At 47.2% G+C, this 12,745-nt stretch overlaps 1 protein-coding gene across 13 annotated transcripts in view; it reads left to right on the top strand.

Moving 5' to 3' along the window:
* Positions 1-12,745, top strand: part of adgrb2 (adhesion G protein-coupled receptor B2) — a 164,295-nt gene that overhangs the window by 118,927 nt on the left and 32,623 nt on the right. For all 13 annotated transcript variants that reach the window (XR_015925870.1, XM_088602461.1, XM_088602458.1 and 10 more), the window contains one exon: positions 4,920-5,046. Coding sequence is in view for 11 of the 13 variants with exons in the window: in XM_088602461.1 (XP_088458587.1) it covers positions 4,920-5,046 (127 nt within the window). In the remaining 2 variants the exon portion in view is untranslated. The remainder of the gene's footprint in view (positions 1-4,919; positions 5,047-12,745) is intronic.

Genomic DNA, 12,745 nt, shown 5'->3' with positions numbered 1-12,745 from the left:
TGGGAGAATTTGACGAGATTATTTGTCCCCTCCGGGGGAACAGTGCGTTCTTCCTGCCTCTGTGTCTTTCCGTGCGTGCACCCCACTCCTGGGACTCCAGGGCTCCCTCAGGATCGGGAGGGGAAGGAGGAGAGAGAACTGCTGTTTGACTTCCACATGCAAAAAAAAAGGAAGGGGAAGGTGGTCCCACTCTGGGTGGCCTTGTACATTATTTCAGAAAAAGAGGAATAAAAACGAGCATCTTCCAAATGGCTATTTTGTGAGGAATTTCAGAAACCTTTTTCCAAAACTGTTTAATAACCCCCCCCCCCACTGCAGAGCAACTAACAGTAGGATCCCCTGCATTATCAGTGATAATTACTGTGCAGCACACAGACCCTAATCCAGTACGAACCTTCCAGCTAGATTAAGCCTCTTTTGTTAGCTGAAAACATGATTATCTTTTAATGTTGGTCACTGCAGAAATCGAGCTCTCTCTGTTCTGTCTCACAAGAGCCTGATTAATATTTATACGTGTAACGCCGTTTAAGAAAGGCAAAATAAAATAAAGCTTAATCATGTCTCCTAATCCTTCTGTAAACGTTTCAACAAATACCTCTGAAAAGAAAACACTTTATACTGATAATCATCCTCACAATCACAGCACCCCTTCATGGCAGGGCTCTTGCAAAGCCCCATGTGCCTTTTATTTAAAAGCTGGGAAATGGCAGGGGTCTATAAAACCACAGGCTGACGCCCCATTAGAGCAGCTCTTGCAAGATTGTTAGATGACCAGCGGTGTTACTAAGTTGGGAAATGTGTAGTTCCACTCATTCTCTTCTCTGCTGGTAGTTCTGTAACGTGGGAATTCTAGAGCACACACTGCATCATCCTGCTCAACCACCACCCCGCTGGAATATTACTTTAGTGGTGTTTTTATTGTTTTTGGCACTTACAGTAGGTAGGTGCCTGAAGCTCCATACTCTAGTTGAACAGTAGGTGTAAGCGCTGGCCATCAACACAGGTTATTTAGCACAGCAGAGAGGAGCAAAGCAGCTCAGAAGACATTGGAGAAACTCAATGATAAAATCAGAGCAATAAGTCAGCGGCATATTGTGTTATTACATCATTAAAATAACAGAGCTTGTTCAACCATCCTTAACAAGTGGTCCAACATGAAGGTGTCTGTAGGCTGAAAGGAAGTGAGAGGGGCACAGTGTGTTGGATTTTGGACCCGGTGCCACTGGCGTCTGTCAGTCAGAGCCGCTGTCTCAGACCAGCTCCCCCTGCTGGTGATCAGTGGCCACAGGCTCTCTGCCTGCCCCCCATTAGGCAGCCCCTGGACGCAGCAGGGTCTGTCCTTCTGTGCCCACCCCTGGGTGCAGGAGCTCTGGGGCAGGTGGCAGCAAGGCCAAGCCAGGGAGCTGATGAGACAACCAGAGCGAGACCCCAGTGAGAAACCTGTGAGAAGGCTGAGGGTTATAGAAGAGCTGGTCCTGCAGGAGTGTCTGTCTCTCGGCCCGCCTTCTGGCGAGAGCGCTTCAATTCTAGAACCGCCGGTCCGCTGTGCCAGGCCGGGGCTCAGTTTAATTACATCTCCGAACCAGTGTTTTACTAAGTAATAGCGAAGCTAATAGCAGTTATCCTCAGATTTTTTTTCCCGTGTGTTTATAAATTGGGCAACATGGTCTAGATTACAGCACAGGAGTCAAACAGCTGTTTTATTTTCCCCTCGAGTGAAACTGGCTGCTCCTGAGCTCAGACTCCTCGGCCACGGTTAGTATTCTGCTCTCAGAGACAGGCAAAAAAAAAGAAAATTTGCAAAGATGAAAAACTGTGTGAACATGAATGTTGTTATCTCAGCCTTTCCAATTTCCAGGATCCATTTAGACCTACAGAATATGGTAATTGCAAAAGATATTGCTTATTACTTCATAACTTTGAAAATTGTATTTAACCTGAGCTGAAAAGATTGGATTGCAGGTGTAAATTGCCTTGTTTATATAGCACACCGATGAAAGACCGGGGAAAAAAATGCTGCATTTATTTTTTTCTGTATCGAATATCTAATTAATTGAAGTAGTGTAATTTACAGCTTGAATTTAGTCATCGTTTTTCCAGAAATTAAGCTCTCTTTTTTTCTGGAATAATTCCAGTCTCGCTTCACCTCCTTGAAGTCTTTTTGAACTCAATAATTTTTGTACTTGCTTAAATACTTTATCCTGCTGCAAATTACAACAAAGCAGAGTAGAACAAGTCAGCAATCAGGCAGTGGGGGGCTCACAGCGAGTGAGTGGCACAGCCAGGACATGAACTGGGAACCTTCTCATAACACATCCTGCCCCCTAACCTTCGGAGCCCTTCCTTATTGTGTTGCTGAAACGTGTGTATAGTACCTGTATGTGCTTCCCAGGAAAGGGCTTTGAATCCTTCTGATGATAATATTAATAATAAACTTTATTTTATATAGCACCATTAAAGGTGGCTTCTCAAAGCGCTTTGATGTCAGCTCCTCGAGGAAGCTGGATCTCCACAGACCCTGTCCTCTCATTAAATTTTCCATAGCGTTAGAGCAACGATTCCTGGCATCGTGAGCTTGAATTGTAGACCCGGCCCGCGTTCAGGCTCAATTGGTATGCCAGCCCTTCACCCACTGCTCCATCAAAGCTGTGCTCCGTGGCACACTGCTGAGCGTGGAAACAACCATCTCGTTAAAGATTCAAAGACTCGTTAGCATGTTCAGGATAAATAATTAAGAAATGAATAGAGGAAATGTTTTTTTTGCCCTGGAATATGTAAGAAAATAACATCCTCGTTGGTTTAAAGATGAATACCTGCTTTTCCCCATTACTAGTTGTCAAGGGGCACAGTCCAGGGTTTCCGGAGCCTCTTTAAATCAGATTGAAGTTTAACCTTATAAGCTCCACTCCAAAGCGTTCTTCAGCAGTCACTTACTTGTGCTAATCTGGGAAGGCAGTGGAAACACGAGCTGTCTGTGGTTAGTCTCTCACTCCAAACCACAACAGCTCACCAGAAAGTGCAGGGCATTCACCTGCAGGCTGTTTCAGGAGAGAGAAGCCTTGCTGTGTCGATGCTCAGTGCTTTGAGCAGAAATACTGGAGTCCGGAGGCAGAGCTCTGTCACAGCAGTGTCATCCGGCTCCCCTGGTCTTCAGTGGACTCAGTGGCTCAGCAGAAGAGCTCGGCAGATGGACAATGTCACTCTAACATGAGACACGCTGCGCCACGAATTTGTGGAGGAACTTACTCGTTATTGTAAAGTACATCCGAAGTGTAGGAATGAAAGAGATTGCTCTGCAGCTGTCTTCGGGATTCCTAGGGTCTCGTCTCTGTTTTTCAGTGCTCTCCCAGTTGTGACAGAGCTGTCATCAAAGGACGAGCAAGCAGGGGGACATGATGCTAGCAGCCAGCCTCCTGGTCCCCCCTTTTTGTGTGAACAGGCAGGCTAGTGCAACACTGGCTCCCTAAGCAGGGCACTCAAGTTTCTGACAGCGCTGAAAGTCGAAGGCCTTGGCCCCAAAAAGCTCTAGAATCGTGCTGTTCAGAAACTGTATGCAGGTTAACAACAGTCTGTTGTTTGAAAGGAGGTGTGGTTGGTCTTCATGCTGGTGGAAAAAGGGCCAGGTTTAGAAATGAAACCCAGAGAGGTGTAACTCAGAGAAAGACGATGGCTAAAAATAAATGAGGTTTGACTCTCTAACCTACTTTTTTGCACCAGTCCATCAGCCCTTCTGGCGCTGCGCAGTGGGTGTGCTCAGTGAAAATGTAATTAGTATAGATCGGCTTGATGTTGGTGCCACTAACCAGGCTTTACTGCCAGTCCAAAACAGTACTTGATTGACTGAATGTGGGTCTGGACTGGCTAACAAGATCTATTATTCTCCCTCTCTTGCCCCCTGGGCTCTCCATCACACAACTGGTGTTTCTTAGTAATATTACATGACTGATTTGCTTTCTAAGAAGCTTTGTTGATTTGTGTACATTTAATGTGTCCTGATTTCTGTAGTTGCATAGTACTGAAGAACCTGTTAAAAGTGCTCTTGGAACATGTGATGGCAGAGGACCCACGGGGAACAGGCACGTCGCGCTGAGGCATCTGTCTGAGCTGTTTGAGCTTGATTTGGCCCTTGTGCCCCTGCATTTAGAGCCCTGAAAGCAGAGAGTGCGAGATCTCTGTGCCACCCAGCCTTGTGAGGCAGGCAGGGCACAGCTGCAGGACTGATGTGCTGACAGAGCAGCTCTGCTCTCTCCAGCTCTGGAGCTCTGCCAGCGAGCAGGGAGCCTCGGTGCCCCCGAAGTCGTTTTTCTTCTCTCCACATCGGGAACGTCTCTCCCTGGGGAACCAGGCAGCCAGCTGTGAGCATCTCCCCTCCTGCCGACGAGTAACACTCCGAGAGCATGGCAAAGTCACCCAGCCCAAACCCCCTGGACCGACCTGAGCCCTGACCCTTCTCCCCCAGCTGCTCTCACTGAAACTCAAGTTATCACGCCGTACCTTTTCTTCCTCTGTGCAGCGATCGCTGTCCGTGTCATCATACTGAGCAGGATGGGGCAATGGGGCAAATTTCTAAAAAAATTGCTTGCGGACGTACGGTTTGCTCAGCATACTAGCAAGTATGCGCTGTACCGCTGGAAGAAAATGCAAACCAAGCAAGTCAAAGAGAAAAAAGTGAGAAGCTAAAGTCAGTGGTGAAAGCTGGTTAGAGGAAAGCAGTGGGGGCATTCGCCTACTTTGTAGGCACAGCACAACGCAGTACAGCGCAGACAAACTCACTGCAGTCCTTGGAGGGTTAATGGAAAGAGAATGTAGCCAGAGTATAGGATCCATGTGTCTGTCGACTGCCGGATCATTTGAATATCTCTCACTGTCTTTCTGTGTGTGTGTCTGTGTGTGTGCGTGTTTTCTTTCCCGTTAATCAGAGAGGTTGGCACGGAAAACTGGGACACAGAGGGCTGCCAAACGCTCCAATCTCAGTCTGTCCACACCAAATGTCTCTGCAAGAAGATCTCCACCTTCGCAGTGTTAGCTCAGCAGCCTAAAGATCTGGTAAGTCAAACGTTTCATGGACACAAATGGAAAACGGAACCAGAACTTTACAAGCGCAGCTAAAAAAAGACATGCTCTATGTTTGTTGGCTTGATGTGATGGGGATCCTGTTTCGGAATGGGTGCGTGCTCTCAAGGTCAGAGACAAAAGACCAGTACAGTGGCAGTTAAAGGGGCAGGCAGCCGGGTGTTACTGTTGGTCCCGTCTGACAGCATGAACTTACGGGGACGAGGGAGTTGCCGTGAGGTCTCTGGAGACGGGAGAGTTACAGGACAGCTCCAGACACTGCCGGAGTGTCAGGGGGAAAATAACGACTTTCTCCATCTCTTAATCGCTCTACTTAAATGGTCTCATTAAAGATGCATCTGTTAACCTGTGAAATTAATTCATGGAGTGGGAGCTTGTATGTATGAGCGCTGGGCTGCAGTTTAGCAAAGTTCTTCTCCTTCCAGGGGATCACAGATTGCATGTCAGAGTGCTGGAAGCTGTGACTTCCTCATTAAGGCACATACTCTCTGTTTTTCATGTGCTGTTGCTGATTTTTTTCCTTCTCATTAGTAGTAATATTTGTAGCATTGGAGCATAATAATTTTGCATAATAATTATATCTGCTAGTAATTTTTATAACCTCTGTGATCGCTTTGAAGCTAAAAAGGGGTGGTTGTAAGGACCACAGGAGGAATGTAAGGTTGTGTTTGGGAAGGATAACCAATAGAATGAGTACATTGTCTGCACAGCTCCAGCTTTACTTGTGATTGTTCGCAAGACTGCGCTTGTAGTTTAAATAGATACTCTAAATTTGTCCTCAGATGTGTAAGATTTCGATTGGATGCTGCTGAGGGTGGTGTTTGTTCAGCACCATGCCTTAATATGTCAGGTTATCATGCCACTGTTCATAGCATGTTAAAATTGTCTACCGTTACTTGAATCCCAGCCCCTGTTACTGTGTGCAGAGCTGCCTGCCCTGCGCGTGAGGGTCCCTGCTGATGGCACGGAGCTGTGACTCTGCTACTCCTGCTAATGCAGGCAGGAGCTGCGGCACAAGCGCATGTCCTCTGGCTGGGGAGAAGTGGCTCTGACATTGTCAAGCGCTAACAGCCAGAAAAAAAAAGAATCCTTTTCTTTCCATTTCCTACCGCCATCAGCCTCCTCCCCCTCCTATCCTGCACCAGTGTCCCCAGCAGGCAGACTGGTATTGACCCAGATTTTCTGAATGCCCCCCCCCCCCCCCCAACTCCCCCAAACTCCATTAGAGTGATTGATATGCAGGGAGGGAGAGCAGTAGGCCGGGAGATGGAAACTGGCCCTGAGGAATGAGTGGTGTGGGCTGGGAAACAGACGCACTCCCAGCTGGGCCCAGACACGGCCACAGCCGCCAATCACCCCCGCCGACACCCACTCCCTCTCCCACTTCCTGTTGACCACTTCCTGTCTGCGTTGGAGCTGGGAGCTGCTGAATGGACCTGCTGTGGCCACAGCTACCCTCTGAAGTGGCTTGTGCAATATTCTGGAATGTATCTGTGTGTGTGTGCAAATGGCACAGGACCCCCTTATCTATCCAAAACTGCTCTGTTGCAGGTTAAACCTGTTAAAAGTGCAGTCTACCTGCAGGTCTGAAAAGATTAATATCAGCTCAGGTGTGACAGGGGTCTTGCAGCCCTGGGAGAAAAAAAATGAATTAAAAGTTAGTGCCAGTACAGTACTGCTGGAAATTACATTCCTGTAAAGGAACTATATTATAGGAAACAGGCAGGAAGAGCTGAAATTACAGAATAAAGCAAATCTTGGTATTTTGACCCCTGTAGCACGACACGACACGATGAAAAATACCTTGAAGTCCAAGCCTTTAAATAAGAAAAGTTTCTAGAGATTTACTCGAACTACACCATGCTTATACTTTGCTTGCGTGAGGTTTGGATCATGGCTGACTAGACTAACTGTGCTGGGGATCATAGACAGGTTTGTTTTAGACAAGTGACACAAAAACTTTTCTAAATTAGTTATTTGCATTAATCGTAGCCTAAGCCCAAGTTACATTAAAACTTTGCCCTTTCGGATAAACCCCATGGTTCCTGGCTGGGTTCTGCAAAGCGGCTTCAAGAATCCTCTGGAAAATATCCTGTTTGGTTTGTTGTTTATGGCTGGAGAGCAGGCAGCAGTGAAAATCAGATGATCTAGATCAGTTTGGCTGAATCCAGCTCGAGGAAAATAAAAGTCTAGAGGAATGAGTGGCAGATGTGAAGGTCTCGTCTGGACACCAGCCAAGAATGAAATGAAGTCAATTCTGACCAAATCGAAAGTCTGACCTGGACCCTGGCAGGGCAGAGCCAAGTGCAGGACATCCTGCTGGGAGGCAGCAGCGCTGGAGGAGAAGGAAAGTGCTTAACCGCAGCAGGGAAGCACTATGATTCGGGTGCAGTGACTTGAGATCTGGAAGAACTCAGAGCCTGAGGACGGCTTCCGAAGGCCATGCCAGGTGAGGCGAGCAGAGAGCTCTCTGCAGGGGGACTAGCAGCCAGCGCCTGAGGGGGAGCAGTTTGTCCACTTTCAATCGGGTTGTTTTCTTGCGAAGGAGCAGCCGTTCTGGGAACAGAAAAGGGAGAGCGGGATTCGTCTGGGCAGCTGAGCGTTCTTCTCAGGGATTCACACTAGGGGTCCCTGGGGTGTGATTCAGCAAAGTGACATCTCCTCCCTACCCCCATGTGCCCCCCTCCCAGGGACAGGAGAATTTCCTGTGAGTCCCGGCCATTACCCCAAACGAATCCCAAACACAGGTGGCCCTAAGTCTCACTCTGTCTCAGTGGGCTATAAACACAGTTTGGGAGTGGAGGAGGTGGCTGTCTTGCTCAGAAGGGGGCACTTTCATTCTGAGCACAACCTTTAAAGGTTTGTCTTGACCGCCTACAGCTTGATCACCCCGAACACGCAATCATGTGATCTGGAGGCTCGTATGAAACGAGCAGCCGTTCAGAAAGTGCCTCTCGGATATTGGACACCTCGGTTATCTGGCTGTCACTCTGTGAGGGGGTCCTGGGAGGTACAAGGGAAACAGGGTCCTTTCCTGTGGGCAAACCAAGCTTTTAGCTTCGGATGCCCGGGACAGATGGATGGACTGTCTTTGAGGGATCTGTGCTGCTTGGGATCTGGTGTTATCTGGTTTTCCTGTACTTGGCTCTTGATGGAAGAGGGAGGTTTGATTCGAGGAAAGGATTGGAGCCGCAGCTGAATCCACTTTCCCTGGAAGCTTGATAGACCTGCTATAGGCTGCTGTGAGGAGAACTATGGCTGGACAAGTCTGCAGGACCCTCACTCACTGATTCCGGCTAGCTGTTGCCTGGTTTCGGATGGGGAGACCAAACCCCAGCTCCTCTGGGGCGCGAGGAGGGGCTGGAATCTGATGTGATGCAGGATTAATTTTGTGTTTGATAGAAGGGGTAAGCCTGTGCTGTTATTATAAGCAGGCAGCATGGAGACCAAAGCCTTTATTACCTCTCTTATCCCCTCTCACGAGAATGCAACACTTACAATTACTGTGGCTGTGATTTATTTATTTCTCTAGCTGATATGTGCAGCAGATTTCTTGTTCTGCATGACTAGTCTATCTGCACTTTGTGTTTTTGTTCTTTCAGATCAGTAATTGCTAACTCTACCTTAATTTTCAAGTATACAGAAAGAAAAGGACTGTGCAGCTTTTTCCAGCTGGGACAGACTGATAGACTGACTGCCAGACTTATAGTTATAGAAACAGACAGATCTTTAACTGTATATATAGGTTTCTTAATTAACATTCATTCCCATAATTTGTAGCAACTTTATAAAAATAATTCCTTACATTTATATAGTGCTTTTCTTGACAGTCCGCTCCAGGAAACTCCACTCAGATACATCTGTCTAATAAAAATAGTTTCAAGCCTTGTAGTGATAAAATGAGCTGGACATGTGGTTTTATCTGTTCGGGAGTGTGGTGAGAGGAGGAGTTGGACTAATGAAAATAAGGAGGGCACACTTCCCATAATCAGTACTTCTTGGGCTATACTGTTGCGAGAAGAAGGTGAAAATTCAGGAGCAGGTAGTGTAAACATACAGTGCATCTCTCACCTGGATCTCCTTCAAAATGGTGAAATAATTGGACTGCGAGGGAAGATTCAGACTCACCGCTCACTAGAGTGAAATTCACCTGAGATTCAAAAACATGGTCTGGTTCTCGATTTCATTTCAGGGTTGCTCTGCTGTGCACGATGTAATGCGGGATGATTTAATAAGGGTCAGGTGCAGACAAGTGCATGACATGCGCCAAGCTGGGGCACTGCTGGTGGGGCACACGAAGACAGTGCAGAGCAGGGCGGGTTGCGAAGAGCCCTGCCTGCGTGGCACTGGAGGCGTTTTCTCATGCGATTTCCTCTGACAGAATGAATTATTGCAGCAGGGGGGAAGTAAATCGTACGCCATACCATTGGTTAATAAAAACGATAAGTAGGTTAAACCTGGGCTTAAAATAGCTCCACACCGGAGCTATCAGGCTCGCTGGAGCTCGCAGGAGCAGCAAAGCCCTGTGTCGCTGTGCGACATTTCTGTGTGTCCCCAAACAAAACAACGTGTTTCTGTTCCACCTCCGCTTGGTTTATGAACTTCTTTCAGCTACTTTAATTTAATATTTGGACAAAAAAATGCAGATTTGCCAAACATCCTGGAAACAAACTTGGATGTTATGTTACAATGCAGCTACAAGCCAGTGAAGAGACATAACCCTGTTCTAATACATACTGTAACACAGAAGGAATCCGGTCCACAGTTATGGATTTCTGTGTAGGTAAATGTCATCACGAATCCGCCACCCAGACTGGGCTCTGGAGGGGAGGAGTGCTTCTCCTGTTCCTACAAGAGAACAGCACTGCTCCCCTGGGACTCACCCTGGCTTTCCCCTGGGGTGCTCCATGCACTCAGGTGTCATGATCCCTTGTCCCTTTGTGTGGCAAGCATTCTGTCTGCGTTCGTCAGTGGTCGTTAGTCTGGGCCCAGTTCTGGCGGGACCACAGATCCTGTTCCACAGGCCCTTCCCACGGATTTGTTCTGCAGGCGTTGTTCTGGTGGGAGATCTCCCGGCGACGCGCCCTGACACTTCAGCCGGTCCGATTGCAGTTCGGCCCCTACATGTTGATTCATTTTCCCGACTCTGGGCATCGGGCTGAAAGAATGTGGCTGTGTACTCCCGATCTCACTGGAGGTTCTCCTGGTTCCTGTTTTTAGCCTTCAGTAAGTTATGACTGTGCAGGCCCTGTAGCATGCCAGCTTCATTCACATTCTGTTGTGAATCCGTAAACAAAGTTTTAAGATTAAAAGGCTTTAGCCGGCGTTGTTCTGGCATTTGAGTATCGACTTGCTCTGGATTATTTAACAACACTTGGAGCGCTACCAGCGTGGCCTGCCGAGGAGGCGAAGAACCTGCAGATTTAACTCAAGGCTCCGATTTCCCCTTTCACCAGCAAGAGGAAGAAGCTCTGAACTCCAGGGCATGTGAATCATTCATTTAAAGTCTTCTTTGAACAGCTTCTAAAGAGGGGATCTCTTTACAGCTCCACGATGAAAAATTGCACTGGTTATTGAAATTAATGAAACCGTTAAGGCAACAAATTTATCAATAATTCTGTAATAATAATGATATGAAAGCAAGAGCCAGTTTACAATGAACAGCAGTATTACAGTATTATAGTGAGCAGCTTTATTACAGCCTTGTATCCTGATCTTGTTGTGTCAGCAAGGCTGGGCCGGGTCACTGGGCTGGGAGACCTCAAGGAAAGCCATGTGACTGCTGTGGCACTGGCAGACCAGCAGGTGGCACACTTCCATTCCAGTGCTCCAGCATGATGACAAGGGACGCTTGTTATTGACTACTGGTCATTAAAGGGATGTGTGTAAGCCTTCTTAGAGTCGCTCTTTAATTTGACCTCTCCCCCTGATCTGCGGTGCAGAGGGGCTGCTGTGTGTCGCCCAGGTGGGCCTGCACTGCAGTAGTGGATGAAGTGGGCCCTCTTTATGCATGCAAAGAACTTTGGGATCCTTAGGGATGACATGCAAATATTTATTAATATTCTTTCCAGCTGTTCAGACAAGCTGTGGAGTAACAAGTTGAATGTCCAAGGACATCTCGAGTAGGGGGTGCTTAAGAGTTTGAAGTCTCATCAATAACACAAGCCTCCGCACACTGGAAGATAATCTCTTTTTTTATATATTTTGCCTTTGGCAATCAGGAAATATTTGTCAGTTGGAATTTGTTTATTTTTTTCCGCAGAAGGACATGAAGCAAACACATTGAAATAAGAAAACACTGGCACACATTTCCCATGTTTTCATCTGTTTTCAACATAATCAACATAATCCAGGTGGTTTTATAAACAGTTCATTCCTGCCCATCATCAGGATGTGCAGAGCAATTCAATAGAATAAATATAATCCATTTTACCGTTGCCAGTTTAGTATCCTGTGCCTTCGCTAACCTCTTGAAACTGATCAGCTCTCTGTTCGACTCTTATTCACCCAGCTCTGGGGCACAGACCAGACTGTTGATACTAGTAATTAAAGCTCCAACTGGCTTGCTGAGTAACGCTTGATAAATTAACGACCATAAACCTCCCACTCGCCTGACACTCACCCCAAGCACAGGGAGGGGTTGAGCGTGGGCAGATTCTAGCCATGGTTGACTCGGCTGTGTGGAGGAGGAAAGAGAAGGATTTCTGAGGCCTCTGTACGACACATGACAGTATTTCTGACTTGGCTGTCTCTTGTGTCTGGAGACCAAGGCCACAGCTAAAATAAGCCTCCTGGTTCTGAGAGAAACCCCCTCCCCCATCTCCTCCTGCTTCTCGTTGTTCTGGTTCTGAGCACAGCCCACAGACTGACAGGCTGACAGGACAGGACAGGACAGGTCTGGACTGCTCTGCAGAGTCCGCCTGCTGGACATCGAGAGGGGACATGACCGACATGATCCGTGCCATTTGCTTATTAAGGGAAAAGGCCCACTGTCACTGTAGTCATGCTAATCTGACATTAATTGGCTGTTCTAGGTTTAATTAGGCTGTGTGTAAATGCAGTAATTTAGCATAAGCAGGAGAGAGCACCTAGAAAAAGATAAGAAGCAGTCACACAAAAAATAAGACAATATACTTCACAGAGCCTTACCTTCGGCCCTACGGTACATCTGTATTTTCTCTCTATTTTATTGTCCTGAAGTTCCTGAGGTTTGCGATTCCCTGCTCTGCTGAAGGAAGTGGAAAAGCAGCGTCAAGGCTGGTTGGACAAGCTGTGCTGCAGCGAGGCTGTGTGCTCTGAGCTGTCCAACACAGTCAGACAGTGCCTCCCTGCACTCTGTGAAGACCCTCAGAAGAGGAGTTTGGCAAGGGCCATCAAGAAGCCATGGTGTTTATATTGATAACAAGAACGGTACAATATTTTAAAAGGTTAAAAATTTGGTCCACTTTGCTCTTCTGCTGCTAGTGGCTGACTTGAATGTTTCAGGAATGTTCAGGCAGTCTCTTCCCAGTAGCTCTGTGACTCCTGCTGTTAGATGCATCTTGTTCTCAGAAACCTTGGTTTCCGATGGGGATCCCCAGTGCAGATCTTGTTTGCACTGAACATCTTTAAGAATCCTGAGCTTTGCAACGCTCTTCCTACTTCCGGGATACTCTCGTTTCCCATCAGTTTC

Source organism: Lepisosteus platostomus, chromosome 13, assembly GCF_059453375.1.
Source record: "Lepisosteus platostomus isolate fLepPlt1 chromosome 13, fLepPlt1.hap1, whole genome shotgun sequence".
Classification (NCBI taxonomy): Eukaryota; Metazoa; Chordata; class Actinopteri; order Semionotiformes; family Lepisosteidae; genus Lepisosteus; species Lepisosteus platostomus.
This window is presented reverse-complemented; position numbering and strand designations above follow the sequence as displayed.